At 45.9% G+C, this 20,562-nt stretch overlaps 1 protein-coding gene across 8 annotated transcripts in view; it reads left to right on the top strand.

Annotated features, from left to right (window-relative positions):
• Positions 1–20,562, top strand: part of DIS3L2 (DIS3 like 3'-5' exoribonuclease 2) — a 378,320-nt gene that overhangs the window by 252,242 nt on the left and 105,516 nt on the right. For 7 of the 8 annotated variants that reach the window (XM_004262593.4, XM_033425292.2, XM_033425295.2 and 4 more), the window contains one exon: positions 10,717–10,829. In XM_004262593.4, the coding sequence (XP_004262641.1) occupies positions 10,717–10,829 (113 nt within the window). Of the gene's footprint in view, positions 1–10,716; positions 10,830–11,032; positions 11,122–20,562 lie in introns of all 8 variants that reach the window. The other variant, XM_033425298.2, reaches the window with a different exon arrangement.

Genomic DNA, 20,562 nt, shown 5'->3' on the forward strand with positions numbered 1-20,562 from the left:
TAGAAAGAAATCTGTGTCATAGTATTGGGAGCATAGAGTGAATTAACACAGATGAAGTGCTCTAACAAGCAGGCAGTTGGTACGCTATTGTTGTGGGAGAACCAGTATGGTGGATTCATATCATGAATGTGCATTAAGTTATGGATATAATTTTTGCTTAACTTTTGTGAAGCTTTAGGGAATTAGAAAAGTTTCTCCTTAATGCAAAGAGATTAATTAATGAAACTGAGTAATTAGATCCCAAAAGAGCTGATTAGGTATGGTGAAAAAAATAACAAACCCAAACAGACTTGCCCAGAATGAGAGAAAAGCCACTAAGGGGTTTTGTCACCAGGATATAAAGCTTTTAGAAGCTTTTACATCTCAGAATTCAAGGTAACTATGAAAGTTGCTTTAATTTTAGCTGAAAGGGAGGTTGGGATTGGATTAAGCAGTTGTTCATAAGTTAACATTTTGTGAATAGGCATTTAAATACGCATAGATGTTTATATTTGAAAACTGTACATCTCTTTTAAATTTGGCTTTTAAGAGTCTAGTAATTGTTTTGTTAATAGAGAGGCTTTTTAAAAATAGAGAAATCCACAGTTGAGTGTGAAAACATGCTGAAATTTGGTTTTCAAACTTACATCTTTGGGAAGCCAGTCTGCTGGAATTCTGCAAGCCTCGCTGCGCTCCTGCAGGCAAGAGAAATAGGTTCCTCATGGTGACCATACGCACTGAACCTCTAAAGTGGTGGCAGAAGCCTCAGGCTGCTACAAACTGGAGTCACATTTCTGGCATGGAAATAGTGGTTTCCTATTCAGCAGACATGGGGTATGACCAGTTCCTGCTACTTCATTTACTGAGCTCACCTTCATAGAACTTGCCTGCAAAGTGCTGAGCTGCCGTTATCCTCCGGGACAGGTGGCCGATGAGCTGCTACCTGCTCTTTGCTGCCTACTGCCTGGGGTGGCCAGTGGTGCTTTTCTCTTGCTGTGTGGTGGGGCATCAGGGATAGGGTGGGTGCTGAGGGGGAACACAGCACTTTGTTGGTGTTTCTTTATTTTAAAAAACCCAAAACAGTGAAACAAGTAACCCATTTATGATATAAAAATTAGAATTTATATATAAGCAGAAAGAGAAAGTTATAATCCTACCACTCAGAGAAAACCATTGTTACCATCTTGATATATTTCTTTCCAGTCATTTTTAAGCCAGTTTACATTTTTTATTTTATACTTTTTATCTTTATTCCTTTTCCAGCCTTTGAAAGCTGGAAACATTACAAATGTGTATGATATAGAAAGGAACAGTCCCCATATCCTCAGCCTCCAGAGATCATCACTGGGGACATTTTAATTCTGTTCTTCGTAAGTGGTGACCCTCTCCTGCCTCTGTTGGCTTGTCTTTCTTTTAAAACTTGTAGCTAGTTTTACTTAACTGGATTTTTACTTTTTCATCTTTTTTCTTTCCTGACTTCAACCTCTACAAACCTTTTTTTTTTTAATTTTTGGATAGAGAATATTGAACATGCACAAAAGCAGACAGACTAGTATAATGAAACCCCTTGTTTCCCTCTCGCAGCCCCGTCAACCCTGAAGCCATGGCCAGTCCACCCCAATCACATCCCACGTACCCCACGCCCCACTCCCAGCCCTTACGTGGACCTGCTAACTTCGTAACTGCCTTCAAAGGTCCTTCTCGGCCCTTCTGACTTCACTCTCTTTTGGCAATGAGGAAGGATCAAACGCCTGCCCTCCTGCACTCAGAACTTCTCATGAGCCGGTGCTCGGCTCCCTGTCGCAGGTCTGACCGGCTGACCTGGGCTTTCCCCGCTCCTGGAAGTTCCCAGACGTTGGGTGTGCCAGCCTCACATGTTCAGCTCCTCATTCCTTTCCTGTTAATGAAGGAGGCCATCGCTCAAATCATTTGGAAGGGGAAAAGTGGAATTTACTACCTGGGTGTTCCTCTTCCATGCTGTTCATATAAATTTAAACTTAGATTCCTGAGAATTAGATTGAACATGACAAAAATTGCTGTGTGGGCAGTTTAGTTGAGTACTTGCAGATTGATAGAGCCCTTTGTAATAATGAAGGAAAAAGGTTCTCTAAGCTGCTTGGTTCCAGAAGGTGAGGTCACCAGTTAAGGAGTTTGTAACTAACGCTCCTCATTAACCCTTTGCTGGGTGGCAAAAAGAAAATACAAAAAAAAACCAGTCCACAGGCTCTTCAAATCCTGGCCTCAGGAGAATCTAAGAAATCATCTTGTACAACCCCCTTCTCGTGCCTGGGGACCTTACAATGCATTCAGATTTACTTGTCCCAGAATTTTTTACATTGACTCCTTTTAAGCTTTTGAAATATTCTCAAACCATCACCACGTCATGGCCATGGACTTCTGCCATGGCTTGCTGTACCAGTGGTCAACTTTTGCATTTGATTACATAACCAAATACCACACAGAACTGGAAGACATCAGAGTTTGAGGTGTCCCTCTTACCTGGCAGTCCAATCAGTGTTTCCACCAAAGTCAAAGGGAATTTGCTTACCCCAACTAAAAGATGGAGTTTGTTGTGTGACCACAAGGTGATCCAAGCCCAATTGCTTCTCAACGATGGAGTCTGTCTCTAAAATTCAGTGGGATCAAAATAAGGTCAGGACCTGCATTCTGGCTGGATGTGGTGCCCTACATGAGGCCCCTCCTTGCTGGGGATGTCTGGACAGCAGGAAGTCCCTTGCTCTCAGTCCTCTTGGTTGTATTACCCTTTCTGAGCTCTCAGAACACTGTTTTCTCACTCTTTTAAGACTCACGTTGTTGGGAAAACTGGCCACAAGGTCAAGAGGGTGACCCAAGCAAGAGCAGCATGTTCCCGTCATGCAGACTGGATAGAAAGCAGTCTGTGGGACAGGCAGCCCAATATCTGTTGCATGTGTCAGTGTGTCTAGTAGGTCATGCTTCTTTTCATCATCTACCTTTGTTTACCAAACGTATTACGTTACCGAAGGATTGCTTGACTTGGTTTGCCTGTTGGTGCCATTCCTGAGAGATCGTGGTCTTCTTCAGGCTGTTTTCAGTCCAGTGTGACCTCGGGTGCATTCGTAGAACCATGGTATGCAGGATGTGGCACTGACAGCATGAGGAAGTGAATGTGGTATATTCAGCTAATGTCATTTCTCTGCTTAAAACTCCCCAGTGGTTTCCCACTGTACTTGAAATAAAATCTAAATGCTTCGTCCAGGCCCATCAGAGCATCTCTTGTTGGGCCACCGTCTACCTCACTAGCCTCTTAGCTTCCAGTTCTCTCCTTTCCAATCTTCTGTTCCTTAGATGCACCCAGCTTGCTCCTACCTTCAAACCTCTGCTCTGGTTGTTCTCCTGCCCGGGATGCTCTCCCCCGTGTCATCATGTGACATCCTTTTTGTACACACAGGTCTCAGTCTATTTCCTCAGAGAGACCTTTCCAAACTAAATCCGAGGTAGGTCCCAGGCATTCTCATCACCTCACCTGTTTTATGTTTTTTTAAAAAAAATTTTTTTTATTATTATTATTAGTTAATATTTATTTATTTGCCTGCATCGGGTCTTAGTTGCAGCACATGGGATCTTTGTTGCAGCATGCGGGATCTTTTGTTGTGGCACGCGGGCTCTTCGTTGCAGCATGTGGGCTTCCCTCTAGTTGTGGCACGTGGGCTCAGTAGTTGCGACACACTGGCTCTCCGGTTGTAGGGCATGGGCTTAGTTGCTCCACGGCGCGTGGGATCTTAGTTCCCCGACCAGGGATCGAACCTGCGTCCCCTGCATTGGAAGGCAGATGCTTAACCACTGGACCACCAGGGAAGTCCCCTAACCCTGTTTTATTTTCTTCAAAGTCCTTTCTACTATGGTAAGTAATCTTATCATTTATTTGTTTGCTTATTGTCTTTCTGTCCCCACGAGAACTTAAGCTCCACAAGAGAAGGGAACTTGTCAATCTTGTTTACTTGTATGTCTCCAGGGCCTAGAAAAAAAAGTACCTGCCACATAGTAGGAGCCTAATAAGTATGTGTTGAGTGGCTAATTGAGTGAATGTAGGTGGTTATTAGGAGCATGTTTGGGAGGAGGATGTTGAGGATTACGATAGTGACTCACAGCCAAGCCACATGGCTACTTATCCCGAAGGAGAGAAGATCCAGGGGGCTACGTGCTAACTATGTAAACATTCAAAGCTGGTGCTATCCCCAAAGTAGAGCCTGCCCTGCTGGAAGAGATCTGCCACTTCACTCATTTCTCGAAGCCAGACTGCTATCCCCTGAGGAGATGGGCTTGTTCTGGGCAGCCCCATGGGGTAGAACTGGGCCACCAAGTGGGAACTCTAGGAAGATGTATTTTGGCTCTACGGGGGAGACTTTTTTTTACGTTGTCGTTGCTGTCTGAGGGTGGAGTGGACTATACTAGCGAGTAGTGGTTTCTCAGGCACGTCAGGTGTGCAAGCGAAAGTTGGACACACTCTGGGAAGACCCGGTGTGGGGAGGTATGGGGATCTAACTCTACGGTTAGACCAGGCAGGGCTTACAAGCCCTTTCAACCCGGAGTGGCAACAAATCTACCCTATGTTTTTATTTTCTTATTCATTCAGTAAATGTCATATACCAGCTGTGCGCTCAGGCTTTCCACCGCCCTTCATACTTCCCCCTTACGGGGGGTGGGGAGGGGGTACCTACCTCAGGGCCCCCTTGCAGTGAGCGGTGGGGGGTTGGGGTCGGGGGAGGGCTGCAGGGAGGGTGTCAGACGCCGTAGGAAGACACAGAAGTCGGGAGGGGGGAGCCTGGTCTAGGTCATCGGGGAAAGCCTGCCAGAGGGCATGGGCTTTACACAGTGGTCTGCAGAACTGGTGGAGGTCGTCAGGAAGAGAATCGGGAAAAACACCCTGAGGGAGAAGAGTGTGGAGCCTGATGGGTTTGAGCAGCTTAAGAAGTTCTGTTACAGTTTCTGGCACTTAAGGGCTTGGGGCCAGGAAAGTTGAACGTGCCCAGGGCAGACCCACATGGTAAAGAATTTTGTCATTACTTCTTTGTGAAGCAGTGATAGAGCACAGTGTGCGGGGGGGGGGGGGGGGGGGGGGGCGGCAGCGGTGGGAGAAACAAGCCGGAGGGGCTGGAACAGTGGCAGAAGCCAGCCCAGTAAGGCCTCGGAAGCCGGGTCTGCGCTGCGTGCCCGGGGCAGTGAGGGCCCCGCAGGGTTTAAGCAGTGGAGTGACACGGGGACTTGTATTTTGGAGAGGGCACTACCCTCAGTGTGGAAAACGGGTTTGAGAAATGGCGGGAGAGCCACACACAGGTTGTTAGATGGTCCTTGAAAGAAGCAGTGGTGGCCCTGACTAAAGTGGTGATTGGGAAGAAGAGAGATGAGCAGATTTCAGAGACGTTTGGGAGGGGAGTTCAGTGATGGATCAACACAGGCCAAGACAAACCTGGGGTGTTTCAGTTTGGGGCAGTTGCGGCGCCTTTTTTGGTTTAGTGGAGGTGATCCCATTTCCTGGGACGGAGAACACAGGAAGAGAAATGGTTTTGCTGGAGGTGGGGACTTTTGGAGGCGTGAGGCTGAGGTGCCTAGGGGACAGCTAAGTGGCAGTTCCCAGTAGACCCTTGTATACGTCAGTCTGGAGCTTAGAGAGGTCTGGGCTGACGGCACCGACTGAGGAGCCTAAAGCAGAGAGTTGCTGCCTGAACTCCTGGGAGTGGATGAGACAGCCCAGGGGGAAGGGTAGGGCTGCAAGAGAAGGCAGCCAGGCATGCCAGCATGTAAGGAGCAAGGAGAGGAAGAGGAGCCTGGGAAGGGGCAGGCACCCAGAGTGGGGCCTGGAGCCAGAGGAGGGAGAAATCGCCAGGCCCCAGATGCCCTCTGAAGGTCAGGCCAAGACACGCCTAAAAAGGTTTGGACATTAGGGACCTGGACAGAAGCAATTATTTTTTGCTTTTGCTAAATGAGGTATATTTAGCAACGTTGTTCCCCTATATTCTGGATTAAAAGGGGTGCCCCTACTGGGTCAAGAAGAGCCTCTGTCACCACAGTCCAATCTCAGCAGTGGGTAAAGGTGAACTCAAGTGACCGAAGTCTGGAAGGCCCTGGTCTCACTGCTGGTAAGGGAAGCGTGATACTTTCCCACCTGTGATAGCCTTGGCCCTTTCAGGTACTTAGGACAGCCACTCTGCCACCAGGTAGAGATGACTGTAAACTAGAAATGTAGAAAGGAATTGTTAGATCTTAAGGAGTTATAATTAACTAGAACTAGAGTTGACGGCTTAGTGGTTGTTCTGTAATGAGTCCCTGTTACGAGTGGCTAAAGAGATTGGCAGTGGGAACCAGGATGTGGCTGGGAACAGGGCTGGGAGAAGTCTCTGACAGGACTTCTGAATTCGTAGCCAAGAATGTGGCTTCTATTGAATCATAAAAGATAGGGAGGGATTTCTAGCTGTGACCCACTGAGATGAAAAGTTGGGTTGTATTATCTTGTCCTGGAGTTACCATGACAGTGGTTGGGGGGCAGGGGGTGGTAATAAAAGGAACAGAGGCTCTGAGTCTGACCTGGTTTTGAATCCAGGGTTTATTGCATACTAGCGAGGTAACCTTGGACAAGTGACATGGAACCTCTCTGAGCCTCAGATGATTCATTTGTGAAACACGGTTTATGTGGCTCTTGTCAAAGGTACATTAATGTGTGTGGAGCCCCTGGCACAGAAGAGATATTAAATAAATGGTCACTACTGCTATCCTTATCATTTTTATCATCACTATTGTCAAAATTACGTTCATGTAGTTGTCGTAGATTACAAAACACTTTCACATGTTCTCACTGAAGTAAAAACAGATTTCAGCTCAATTTGCTCCCACAGAAAGAGGTTTTGCAACCTTCCTCTGTCATAGCACTGGTAATACCATGTTATCACCACACTGGTGTATCTGCCAACCCCATTAGACTGTGAGTGCCTTACACAGAGGGGTCCTCTTATGGATGCCCCGTGCCAGAGTAATCTAGTGCTTCCGTTTCCATGCATCGTGGATCCACGTAAGGAAGCACTTTCTCACGAACAGAGCCCTTCAGAAGTAGAGCAAGTAGCTTCAAGATGTGAGCTCTCCCCGACCCCTCGCCGGGGGTATGTCAAGGGCCACCTGGCAGGGACATAGTTGAAATGGGGCTGAGCTGATTGGGAGGCTGGCTTAGAAGAGATGGTTCTTAAGCCCCTATTTACGTCCTATTAGTGCTTTAATTGGATGAAGCAGTTCTGGTGTCCACTCAAGTTCATTCACAGGAGCATTTGCGGACTTCCCTGGTGGCGCAGGGGACACGGGATCAATCCCTGGTCTGGGAAGATCCCACATGCCGCGGAGCAACTAAGCCCATGCGCCACAACTACTGAGCCTGCGCTCTAGAGCCCGTGAGCCACAGCTACTGAGCCCACGCGCCGCAACTGCTGAAGCTTGTGTGCTCTAGGGCCCGCGTGCCGCAACTACTGACCGCATGCTGCAACTAAAGCCCTTGCGCCTAGAGCCTGTGCTCCGCAATAAGAGAAGCCCCCGCAATGAGAAGTCTGCATACTGCAATGAAGAGTAGCCCCCTCTCACCGCAACTAGAGAAAGCCTGCGCGCAGCAACAAAGACCCAACGTGGCCAAGAAAATTAATTAACTAAAAAGAAAAAAAAGAGGAACATTTGCATGTATTTAAGTTTGTGGGCCCTGTGCACAGTGAGCCAGACATGGCCGGCCTTGAGGACTCTTCCTTCCTGTGCTTCCCCAGCCCTTCAGAACTCACAGGACTCACCTTAACCCCAGTAGATGAATATTTTTTAATGTAAATGTTCGAAGTATAATTTTCTATGGCAGACACAGCGCATTTCAAACATCAAACGGGTCCTGGGTGTTTTGGCAGCATTTACTACATAACCTTTTGGATTTATATTTTCTCTTTCATAGAATAAAAACTTCAGTGCCACTACCTCAGGAGTTCCGCAAGTTCACATTATGTAAATATATGTAATAAAATATTTACTTAGGGTTTCCATAAAAAAGGTCCGAAGGAGAGAATAAGAGAGCTTCTCTTTGCTGGTTTTAGAGGCTCTTCTGGGAATTCTGAAATTTAAGCCTCTCAAATATGTTTGGATTGGCCCCCTTCATGTTTTATCTCCTGTAATGAACTCTTTGTCAGTTTGTCAATTTTGACTAAGGACAGAAAGTTCATGTGTAGTAACAACACACAGACTGAATTTAAAATTATGGTTTATATCATGATGTAATAATCCTTCTCTTTTCCTTTAGTCAATATTTACCTGTTAGGCTAGTATATTATAATTCTGACTTCAAAAGAAGACACTTTATTTTACCTTCTCCAAGTGTTGGTTTTAGATACTTGTAATATCAAAACTGGGAGTTGTTGAGCTGTCTGAGACGCTTGGCCGAATTCTGTTAGGGTTGAGTTCCTCGATCATTGCGGGGCAGGTTTCACTGCTCCCAGTGACCCAGCAACACAGCTGCATGGCTCACATGATGAGGCAGCTGAACTTTGAGCCACGCTGGTTTTCCTCAGCTTTCCAGACAGCCCTCTCCTCTGTGGGAAATAAGTCTATTCTGTTATCCCATAGCAGCCAGTATTTCTTAGATGGACTTGGGTTTTCCCTAATGTATTAGTGTTACAGGACTGGGTGGAGAAACCCAATGCTGCCCTGTAGGAGTGTGAGACAGATGAGAGTGGGGAATCTTAAATTCTTTTCCATCCCTGAACCTCTTATTTTAACCGCCCCAAGTTTAAACATTTTTCCATTTTAAAAACAGGGAAGAATCATCTCCCAGTGAAGAAGGAATAGGAGGACAATAAATGGCTACAAAATTTGAGGCTAAAATGTGAGATACCTTAAGACTGATTATCCAGGTAACCAGAGGAAAGAGTGGTGACGTGTCAGTAACTCTTTCTGAGTCAACTTGGGAATCAGTCAGGATTCTTTTAGTGAGAATTCAAGTTCAGCTGGGTCCTGGAGTTCAAATGAGGTCATCATGATCCTCCCTTTATTTCTTAGACCTGTTATTTTCTATATTGGCATGATTATGTGGCAAAAATGTTTCCTTGGCAGCTCCAGACTTATTGTCTAGGGTCCTGGGAGAGAGACCCTCTTTTCGGAAGCCCGTATCAATCCCTGAAAACAGGCTCAGAATAGATCTATTGATACTTGAGTCACATGCCTGTGCCTAGACCAATCACTATGAACAGGAATGGAGTATAACGGAATTCCATCAAGCACATACTTAAATTGTCAGCAGGTTCACCTTTGTGCTTGTGTCATCAGTGTGCTTCTGTCTGCCCATTATGCTTCCCCTCTGCAAACTATATGCCATTTCACATGTGTACTCTTTTCCATATTCTGTCCATTATATGCATTTTTGTGTGCATATAATCACATATACTCCATCTGATAGATGATTTATGGGATGTTCAAGAGGAAATCTTAAATGTATAACCTAACCAGCCCCCAAGCCCACTTTAGGTATGATTCTACCAGCCTGAGTCATCTGACCATGTCTCTGGTAGAACTCATAGAGAAGACGGGGCCTGTTGAAAAAACAACTCCACCAGGAAGGGAAAGGGCAATTCTAAAATGGAAAAAAAGTAGGTCTTTTACCACAGTAGGCAAACAAATTGTTGATTCGTTCACTCAACAAACATTGAGTGCCTATGGTGTGTCAGGCATTCTTCTAGGCACTGGGCCTCCAACAGTGGACTTGACACAAAAGGCCCTGCCTTACTGAAGCCTGCACTGTAGGGGCAGACAGTAAACACATGAGCCAATAAAGATGTGCTGTGATACCTGATAGTGATGAAAGCTCTGAAGAGAAGACGACGAGAAGCATCTTCAGTTATGGATTAGGTGCTTTAACAGAGATCAGAGAATCTCTTCTTGTCCTGGGATTCTCTTTCAGTTGACCCTTATAAGGTAGGAAGGATTTTGATGGGCAGATCCTGTTGTGATTATTATCCCAAGTGTAAGAAAAAGCATGAGCCAAGCAAGCATCTGAATGGGATGAGGTAAGATACGTTCTGGGAATGGAAAGCAGTTTCCCATGACAGCTGCATAGAGAGGATGTGGAGGATGAGCCATAAGGTTGGCGAGGTGGACTGAGGCGAGCCCGGGCAAGGGCACGAGTAACAGGCTAAGGAGCGACATCAGCAGACCCATGGGTACGAGAGGGGTGTTAGCAACAGTGTGGAGGGCTAGGTGGAGGGGGTGGAATCAAGGTAGGAAGGCCAGCCGTGGGGCCGAGGAAAGGCTGTGGCCGGGGTAGACAGGAAGGGCAGTGCTTTCAGGGGCAGGGGCTGCAGGATTTAGGCATTAACTCCTTCTAGTGAACTGTAAGGATTTGTTCCTCATCCAAAATGAGTCTTCTTTTACAAGTCTACTGATGTTTACTCAAAGACAAGAAGCCTTTAGAAATGGTAAACATTTGTAAAAATGGTTAATGTGATAAATGATTAATGGGATAAAAATGGTTAATGGGATAAAAATCTCATCATCTGTTGGCAGTACAATGAGGAAAGTAAATATAGCGCACACTGCAGTGGGTAGGTGGCGCACCGGGCCAGCCTGAAAATGGCAGCCTGTACTCCAAGCCCTGTGACCTCTGGGAGGGACATGTCTTCTCCGGATGGATTCCCAGGAGGGATTGCCCTTGCCTTCCATTCCAGGCTGATCAACCTTCTTGTGCATCTACAGGCAACTTTGAAGTGGGAGTTCACATTGCTGACGTCAGTTACTTTGTTCCTGAGGGATCCAGTCTGGATAAAGTGGCTGCTGAGAGAGCTACAAGTGTCTACTTGGTTCAGAAGGTAAAAATCAGTTTCCAGTTTCTTGGATTGAAAGATGTGCTTCTATTTAATCATCTTCCTTTGTTTGTTTGTTTCTCCTTAAAAACATCCATGAGGGACAGCAATCTTGTCTGAACATCTTTTCTCATATCTAATGAGATCTTTAAAAAATGGTTTTCCCCGGAAAAGTGTTTGCCCTCGGTTACTGTATGTTTTCCCGTTAGGCCCTTGTATGTCCAAGAGGAGCCAGACTGAGGCGTTCTCAAGGCAGGACACAGGCACTCATCTCAGGCCTTCAGACTGGCCCTGCCATGTAAGTAGCTCAGACAACTGGTCAGCTTCAGAAAGAAACGAGGGACTTTCAAACTGTTGTTCCAAAGTGGGGCTCAGCAAACTCGGCCCACACCGGTCACAGTTTTTGTAAAGTCTTATTGCCATACAGTCACACCCGTTCATTTACGTAATGTCTGAGGTGACGTCACATTACTGTAGGAGAATGGAATGAAAATTTACTAGTGGCCTTTTAAGAAAAAGTTTCGAACTCTGGTGTAAAGAGTGGGGGCTGATCTGCTCTTGACCTGCCCTTTACAAGGTAACCTGGTACATCCCAGAGGTGCAGAAGCAAAGGGAGCCAAGTCTGGGCTTTTCCTCTTAGTCCTGATGTTGCCTCTCTTGGTAAGTCCCCGAGTCTCTCTAGACCTCCTTTGACAAGTACTTAATGATGAGCGCCAGGCACTGCCCTAGGCCTGGTGGTGAATAAAAGACCACACCTGAGTTATTCCCCCACTAAAGCTCACGAATTCCTCTCCAGGCTTCTCCCGCCTCCATTTGACAGTCTGTTCATCTGCTCGTTTAGCTCATCTTACATCACTGACTGTATCATGACTTTCACCTCCTAACTTCCTTGAACCTGGTGATCCAGTTTTGGATTGCTACATACAAGTGGCTTGACCCTTCCCTCCTCCCATGCCCTTGGACATGACTTCTGATGTTTGCACTTTGACTGCACTTAGGTGAGGGCTGTATCCCCTCCGTCTACCCACGTATCCCATGGCCTTCTGGCAGCTGGGAGCCCTCGACCTGGCCCCGTCTCTCAGGGGCGAGAAAGCAGCCCAGGTGCCAAACCTGCTCCATTCTGGGAACTTCAAATGTCATCACCTAGAGAAAGGAGACAGCTACCCAGTCTCCCTCCACTGCCTGCTCTGATTGGCAGCTCCCACTGCCAGCACGCCTGTGTGCCCACACAGCTGGCAGAGGAAAAGCCAGGCTCTGAGCACTGCCCTCACTCGCAGCATGTCCTGGGAGGCCACTGTACTTTGGGGTCCTCCCTCTCTAACTTCTGGGAAAATTCAGCCTGCTGCCTGCTCCGGATGGAAGTATCTCGTGGGGTGCCAGGCTGTAGGTTTGAGAACACCAGCAGCATAGGGATCCTGGAGAGGCCCTGGAAAGGCGGTTCTCCGAGGCCCTGACCTTCATGAACCTGCAGATCTTGGCACAGCACTGAGACACATCTGCAGGACAGCATTCCCCTGCTCTTAGTTATCGCTGGCCTCTCTTCACTACCACCCCTTCCAAACAGGGGCTTGGGAAGCTCATGCTCCCAAGCACACGCATCCCCGCTTCCTGCTGGTTTCCGGTATGCACTGGCCCTTTTGTGGACGTGCTGTCTAGACCCTGGCAAGGAGGCCACTGGGGGGGGTCTGTGTGCTGCTCACTCTGAAAACGCCCCACCCCTAGAGTCCCAGGAACCTGACTCCATGCTTTTATGACTGGGCCGTGGCCGTAGGGAAAGACTAGTGTCATCTTGGCAATGCTAAGGGTGGTAGCAGATCTTTTGAAGAGACAGTGTTCTCCTGGGCTCTGTTTTCTTTTCCTAGCTAGAGATCTGAAAACGGTCACTGACTACTTCACATCGGTTCTCCTGGATGACCCTGTGGCACCACTGCCATACCTACCACCTCCCCATCACATCATTTCCTGGAATATACCATCTGCCAGGGGTCTATTCAGACACAAAGACAGAGGAACCATATTCCAAATGCATGATTGGCCTGGGGCCCAAGGCTTGTAAGTTCACCCAACTGTTACGGTATAATTTCATTCCAAGTCTGAAACCAAGGCTCTACACATAGAGGCACCAACTTCTGTCAAGGGTTTCTTAGCCTCTCCCTCTTGCCTGTGGAGCCCACTTCTGCCAAAACTACCACAGCTTCAACACGGCCATCATCTAAGGTTTTCACCCATGCCATAAACCCAAGACCTTCTGTTGCTGTCCTCTGAGGCACAGTATTAGGACTCCTGGCACCTCAGCCATACCTGGCAGCATGTGTGACATGTGGAAGATGGACTTCCATACATACCTCTGCCAGGTCCAACAGACCATGTCATTTGGCCTTTGAGTGGCCCAGCCGTCTGCTAGCAATAAAAGCACAGAATCTCTACTGAACAGAAGGGTTGCTGCACAGTGGAATCATCATTCATTTCCCCAACCCTGCCTTGTATAGATCCATTACTCCCCCACTTACATACATGGTCCTGGACCACTTACACCAGCAGTCTTCATGCCGGCCTCAGGAGGGGTATGTTCTAGAATCCCTGGACTCCATTTCCAGCAAAGTGCCTATGTGGTGCCCGCAAAGGTGTTGGCAGTTCTAGAACAGAAGTCTTCCAGGACAGTCCAAAAGTTCCTAGGATTTCTAGCATTTACCAAGTTCCTCACGTTTCCAGCCTGTCCACCCCAATAACTAACCTCTCAGAAGGGAAGAGACAAAAATTAACTCAAAACGAATCACAGACCTCAATGTGAAATGTAAAACTATAAAACTCCTAGAAGATAACATTGGAGAAATTTTAGATGCCCTTGGTTTGGCAATGACTATTTATTTATTTATTTTATTTATTTATTTTACGTTTACTTATTTTTGGCTGCATTGGGTCTTCATCGCAGCACGCAGGCGTCCTCTAGTTGTGGCAAGCAGGGGCTATTCTTCATTGCGGTGTGCGGGCTTCTCATTGCAGTGGCTTCTCTTGTTGCAGAGCACGGGCTCTAGGCGTGAGGGCTTCAGTAGTTGCAGCACATGGGCTCAGTAGTTGCAGTGCACGGGCTCTAGGGTGGGCAAGCTTCAGTAGTTGTGGTGCGTGGGCTCAGTAGTTGTGGCGCATGGGCTTAGCTGCTCCACGGCATGTGGGATCTTCCCAGACCAGGGATCGAACCCGTGTCCCCTGCATTGGCAGGCGATTCTTAACCACTGCGCCACCAGGGAAGTCCAGCAATGACCTTTTAGATACAACACCAAAGGCACAATCTATGAAAGAAAGAATTGATAATCTGGACTTAATTAAAATTAAAAATTTATGCTCTGCAAAAGACACTGTCAAGAGAATGGAAAGATGAGCCATAGACTTGGGGAAATTTGCAAAAGACACATCTGATAAAGGACTATTAGCCAAAATGTACAGAGTACTCTTAAAATTCAACAATAAAGAAATGAGCAACCCATTTGAGAACAGGCAAAAGACCTTAATAGATATTTCACCAAAGAAGGTATACAGATGGCAAATAAACGTATGCAAAGATGCTCCACATCGTATGTCATTAGAGGAATGTAAACTAAAATAGTAATGATGCTACTACACTCCTATTAGACTGGCCAAAGTCCAGAACACTGACAACACCAAATGCTGGTAAAGATGTGGAGCAACCGGAACGCATTCATTGCTTATGACAATGCAAAATGGTGCAGCCAGTTTGGAAGAGAGTTTGGCAGTTTCTTATAAAACTAAACATATTTTTACCATATGATCTAGTAATTGCACTCTTTGTTTTTACCCCAAAGGAGTTCAAAATGTATGTCCATGCAAAAATCTGCACGTGGGTGTTTATAACAGCTTTATTCTTTTTTTTTTTTTTTTTTTTTTTTTTTTGCGGTACGCAGGCCTCTCACTGTTGTGGCCTCTCCCGTTGCGGAGCACAGGCTCCGGACGCGCAGGCTCAGCGGCCATGGCTCACGGGCCCAGCTGCTCCGCGGCATGTGGGATCTTCCCGGACTGGGGCACGAACCCATGTCCCCTGCATCGGCAGGCGGACTCTCAACTACTGCGCCACCAGGGAAGCCCAGCTTTATTCTTATTTTCTAAAATTTGGAAGCAACCTCCAAAATGTCCATCAGTAGGTGAATGGGTAAACTGTGGTACATCCAAACAATGGAATATTATTTGGCACTAAAAAGAAACCAACTATCAAACCATGAAAAGACATGTTTCCTCCATAGGAACCTTAAATATAAATTACTAAGTGAAAGAAGCCAATCTTCAAAGGCTACATACTGTAAGATCCCAACTATATGACTTTATAGAAAAGTGAAAATTATGAAGGCAGTGAAAAGATCAGGAACTGCCAGGGACTAGCAGAGAGGGAGGGATGAGTAAGTAGAGCACAGAGGATTTTTAGGAAGTGAAACTACTCTGTATGGTACTATAATGGTAGGTACTTCTCATTATACATTTGTCCAAATTCATAGAATGTAAAACACCAAGAATGACCCCTAATGTAAACTATGGACTTCGGGTGATAATGATATGTCAGTGCAGATTCATTAGTTATAACAAATGGACCACTCTGGTAGGAATGTTGATAATGGGACTGTGCATGGGGTGGGGGGCGGGGGGGATATAGGAAATCTCTATAACTTCTGCTCAATTTTGCTGTAAACCTAAAACTGCTCTAAAAAAATAAAGTCTTTTTTTTTTTTTTTTAATTTTAAAGGCAGGGGGAGAATGGGACTCTTCTAGGCCTTGACTGCAGCCATGTCCTTTAGGGGCTGGAGATCCTGTGGCCTGTGGCCCAAGTTTGGCTCCACCATCTTGGTCAGCCAGTGGTTGACAGTGATGTCCTCAACCCCATGGTGGAGGTTGTCCTGTCTGGAAGCCTCTACTCCCTCTCCAGAGAGTGCTGGCTCTGATGTGCATTGTCCCAGACGGGAGCCAGAGCTATCATCTGTTCAATCCAGTGGAGGCCCTCCCCAGGGAAACCTAGCACCTCCTCTCCCCTGCCCCATAACAGTACTTTCTGGATCACTGCAGCCTAGAACATGTAATCAAAACCCTAGAGCTCCACCTGCTCCCCGAGAATTGGACATCTGCTTTCTTCAGGGGTTCAGCTTTGCCTGCCATTTACACTGGGTGCTCAGAACCACCGTGTAGGTATTTTCGGCCATTCCAGAAATGAGAATACAGGAGGAGAGGGAGATGGAGTTGATTATTAAGCTGTGAAATTCTGGGTCAGAAGCTGCATGATCATCCAAACCCAGTTATAATTAACAGGGTGTTACCAGTGATAGGTGACCTCTGTGCACAGTGATACCTAAAAGGTCCAGAACTTTCAGTCATCTCTCAATAAGAATGGAAAGCTTTATCCTCATCTGAGCAGGGGATGTTCTACCCCAATGACTTAGCTTGTTTCAGAGCAACTATGCCCCTATCTGGCCTCTGTGACCTGTTCAAACCTAAATGCTGCGTTAAGAACTTCTGTTTGACCCCCATCCCTCACAATGTCTATGGCACCTGTGCCCAAGCTGTGGGCGGATATACATGGCTTAAGGGAATGCAGCACAAACGTGTTACCCACACATATCACTGAACATCAGCACATGAGGCTTCCTCCCTAACCTCCCCTCCCATGGCCATGAAGCTGGAGCCATCACCATTCCATTGTTATCCAGATGGACAGTGCTGGCCTTTAGTTTGTGTTTATATTTTTGCAGGGCCTGTTCAACATTTTTCAAGTTCATATCCACCTAACCTTCACTCACAACCAGACAAGACCTGTTAACCTGGGACTAGAAGAATTATTGTTACTGTTACACCCCTTTCTACTGATGACATTCCTTGTCCACAGTTGTCTCCACTCATTTGTTTAATATCCTCATTCATAGTAACTGTAGCCTCAACTTCTGAGCTTCCGTAGCATGGCGTAGCCAGCGAGTACCTAAGGAACCATGAGTTACTTAGGAGGATCTTGCATTTCTGATAGGCCAAGAATGGGAATAAGGAATATGTCAGTCAAGCCTGGGTCTCGTAAGACATTCATATGGAAGATGCTGTTTGACTCTCCTCTTCAGTACACACAAACCGTCTGTTAGTACCAATACTCTGGGTCTTTGGAAGTGCCAACGTTCATTGAATCCCTGGCCTGCCAACTTCACCCCCCTCAGTGGCTTCCTGCCAACTATGTCTGCTCCTCCACATTGTATCCACCTTACCAACACTTGATGGGCAGCCTGAGGCAGGGAGCCCAAGTATCTTCTAGCTTGTGATACCTGGGAATGTCACAGCTAATTGGCATTTACTCTACTAGGAAAGGTGTGAGAAAGAGAACCCAGCTCCCACCTCAGAAGTCTGCACAACCCACAGGATAGCTAAAATAAAGACATTTAGGGACTTCCCTGGTGGTCCAGTGGTTAAGACTCCATGCTCCTAATGCAGGGCGCCTGGGTTCAATCCCTGGTCAGGGAAGTAGATCCCACATGCCATGACTAAAAACAAAACAAAACAAAACAAAAAGATCCTGCATGCTGCAACTAAAAGATCCTGCATGCTGCAGCTAAAGATCCCACATGCCGCAACTAAAAAAAAAAAAGATCCCACATGCGGCAACAAAGTTCCCGCGTGCCGCAACTAAGACCCAGCACAGCCAAACAAACAAATAAATATTTTTTTAAAATAAAGACAGATAACACCAAGTATCCACAAGGATGTGGAGTAGTGGGAACTCTCACTGCTGCGGGGAAGGCAAATTGGTACAACCACTTTGGAAAACTGTTTGATAGTGTTATGGGCTGAATGTTTGTGTCCGCCTCAAATTCGTATCTTGAAATCCTAACCCCTAATGTGATGATCTTAGGAGGCAGGGCCTTTGGGAGGTGATTAGGTCAAGGGTGGAGCCCTCATGAATGGGATTAGTGCCCATATAAAAGAGACCCCAGAGAGCACTCTCATCACCATGTGAGGATACTGCAGGAAGGCGCCATCTGTGAACCAGGAAACAGGCCCTCTCTAGACACTGAATCTGCCATCACCTTGATCTTGGGTTTCCAAACCCCAGAACAGTGAGAAATAAGTGTGTGTTGTTTAAACCACCCAGTCTATGATAATTTTATTATAGCAGTCTGAACATAGTAAGACAGGCAGTGTCTTTTAAAGTTGAATGTATGTACACACTTTGTGGCCCAGCATTTCTGCTTCTGGGTATATACCTAACAGAAATGCATGCATGTGTTACAAAAAGAATGTGTAAGAATGTTCATTGCAACACTATGCAAAGTAGCCAAAAAACTAGAAGCTATTCAATACCGTCAGCTATAGGATGAACAAATAATTTGTGGTATGTTCACTCAGTGGGATGCAATACAACAATGAGAATGAAGAAATGACAGCTCCACACACAAACATAATGGTGAAGGAAACCAGACACAAGAGTATGAGTCCATTTATATAAAGTTCCAAAACAAGCAAAGCTAGAAGTCAGGATGGGGGGTGGGGGGGAAGGGCCCATCTGGTAGGGGAACTTCTAATGATTCTTGATCTGGGCACTGATGACACCAGTGTTCAGTTTGTGAGAATGCATCAAGCTTTTCCTTTATGACGTGTGTGTGTGTGTGTATGTATAATACTTAAATAAAAATATGTTTTTATTTTGAAGCTTTTTGGGGAGTGACTTTTCCTCCACTCTGGCTCCTTTCAGTATATATAACCAGCCTCATCAGGCAAAGGAGCCACATCAAAATCCTCACTCATAGCTTGGCCCTCCAGAGAGCACAGCTCTGATATTTGTACACTGACTACACTTCACATAACCTCAGGTTGGAGACATCCCATCCACACCTCCTGCCCCAAAATGCAGTTGGCTAAATCCAGCCTTTGGCCCAGGGCCTCTTAGGGAAGGGGGATAAGACTTTAAAATCCCTTTTACAAAAACTATAACGTTATAATGGAAAGAGCAATAGAAGTAGCAATCAGACCACATAAAGTGAATAAATGTGAAGCGTTCTCCCCATACGGATTCAAATATTTAAGACGTTTCGGCACAATTCAAGGTTTCTCTTCAGAGCAGGTGGCTTTCTCTTATCTAGCTCCGCACTCTCCTTTTATAGCCAGGAATTACGTTTCAAATTCAGAAAATGAGAGAAATAAAATTGGGTTAAATAAGTAAGCCTGTTTCCTTTGCTCTTCTCTTTCCTTTGGTTTCGTGATTGTCATAGTTCTAGAATTTCTCTTTGGGAATGCAGAGTTGGGACTCTTAAGCTCTGGAAATGGGGAGCTGAGTGGAGGAAGGGCCCGTATGCTCCCGAGCGGCTCCAGGCTCCTGCTGCCCGGCACTGCCCCCAGCTTGGCACGAGTGAGTGGCGCCAGCCCACAGCCTTGGGCAGCAGCAGCTGTGCATTCTGATTCCTTTGAACCACTACTCTGACCTTTCTTACTACTCATTTGTGTTTCTTAAAGGACAGTGTCCAGGAACTTTTCTGCTGTTTGCACTTTACTTTGCCTGTAAAAGTCTTCTTGAAAGCTGGATGAGCTGCCTTCCCCTCCTCCGGGTTCTCTCTTGTTTGGCGGAATCATTTCTCCCAACTTCATCAGATGAGGGCGGGAGTGTGTGTGTCGGGGGATGGGGGTGGGGATGCCGGTTGAGTTCCCATCTACAGGGAATGTGGCACCAGTTTCTTTTCATTCAATGTCACTGACCTATAAGTGTCTGATGTCAGAATTACAATCTAAGCTTGACTTGGGAAATTATCCCATAGATTAGTACAGTATACAGTGAAACAGATCTTGGGTCGAAATACCATCTTACTGTCCAAATACCATCATACTGTCTTTTATTTATGTATTTTTTAACATCTTTATTGGCGTATAATTGCTTTACAATCATCATACTGTCTTTTAAATGAAATTCTTTTTGTTGGGATTTTACTCAAACTAATACGCATTTGGTTACTCTTATTAACAATAGGTGTACTCAGGAGAAAAGATAAATTTATATATTGTCCATTTAAATCCTGTGGAAGAACACTCTTTCTTTTTGACAAAAGGTAGATCTGTCTGCCTGCATTTAGGCCTGTCCTCAGAAGGACACGACATCTAGCCAGTTAACATTTCCAAGCTATCTTCTCTGAGAGGAAAATACAATGTAATTGTTAAATTTAAGGTAATTTTTAAAAAATAAGTGAATAAGTTTTAAAAGTAAGAGAAAACGTAAACAGCTGAAACCTAAACCTAAATTTTCTGCCTATTGGCCCAAGCACTCGTGTTATTTTAGGTGTGAAACAGCTCAAATGAAAGTTTGCCCATAAATCTCTACGATATTTTATTGGTACTGCTTTATAATAGAGATCAAAGATTGGGATTGGAAGCCCGTCTTAATGTGGAGTCCAAAGAGTTTTAAGATGTTCCTTTATGACCCCAGCATGTTGTCAGAGTGTTGATGTTTTGTTAATGTCAAACTGTGTAGCAAAGAGTTGATCAAATTTGGAATTCATGGAAGGGTTGATATGAAAAAGAAAACTCTTTAAACAGAGATGTTGGCTGGCAAATGGATTATCTCCTTCCTTTAAGTTGTTTCAGCATGTGAGTGGGGAGCTAGCTGAGTGTACCTTATTGTTAAAACCTCAAAGTCCTCAGAGACCCGGAGCAAAACTCCCCAAGGTCTCGGGCTCTGACAGCCAGTGGGCACTGAGGGTGTGAGGGAGGTTTGGGAGCC

Source organism: Orcinus orca, chromosome 7, assembly GCF_937001465.1.
Source record: "Orcinus orca chromosome 7, mOrcOrc1.1, whole genome shotgun sequence".
NCBI classification, from domain to species: domain Eukaryota; kingdom Metazoa; phylum Chordata; class Mammalia; order Artiodactyla; family Delphinidae; genus Orcinus; species Orcinus orca.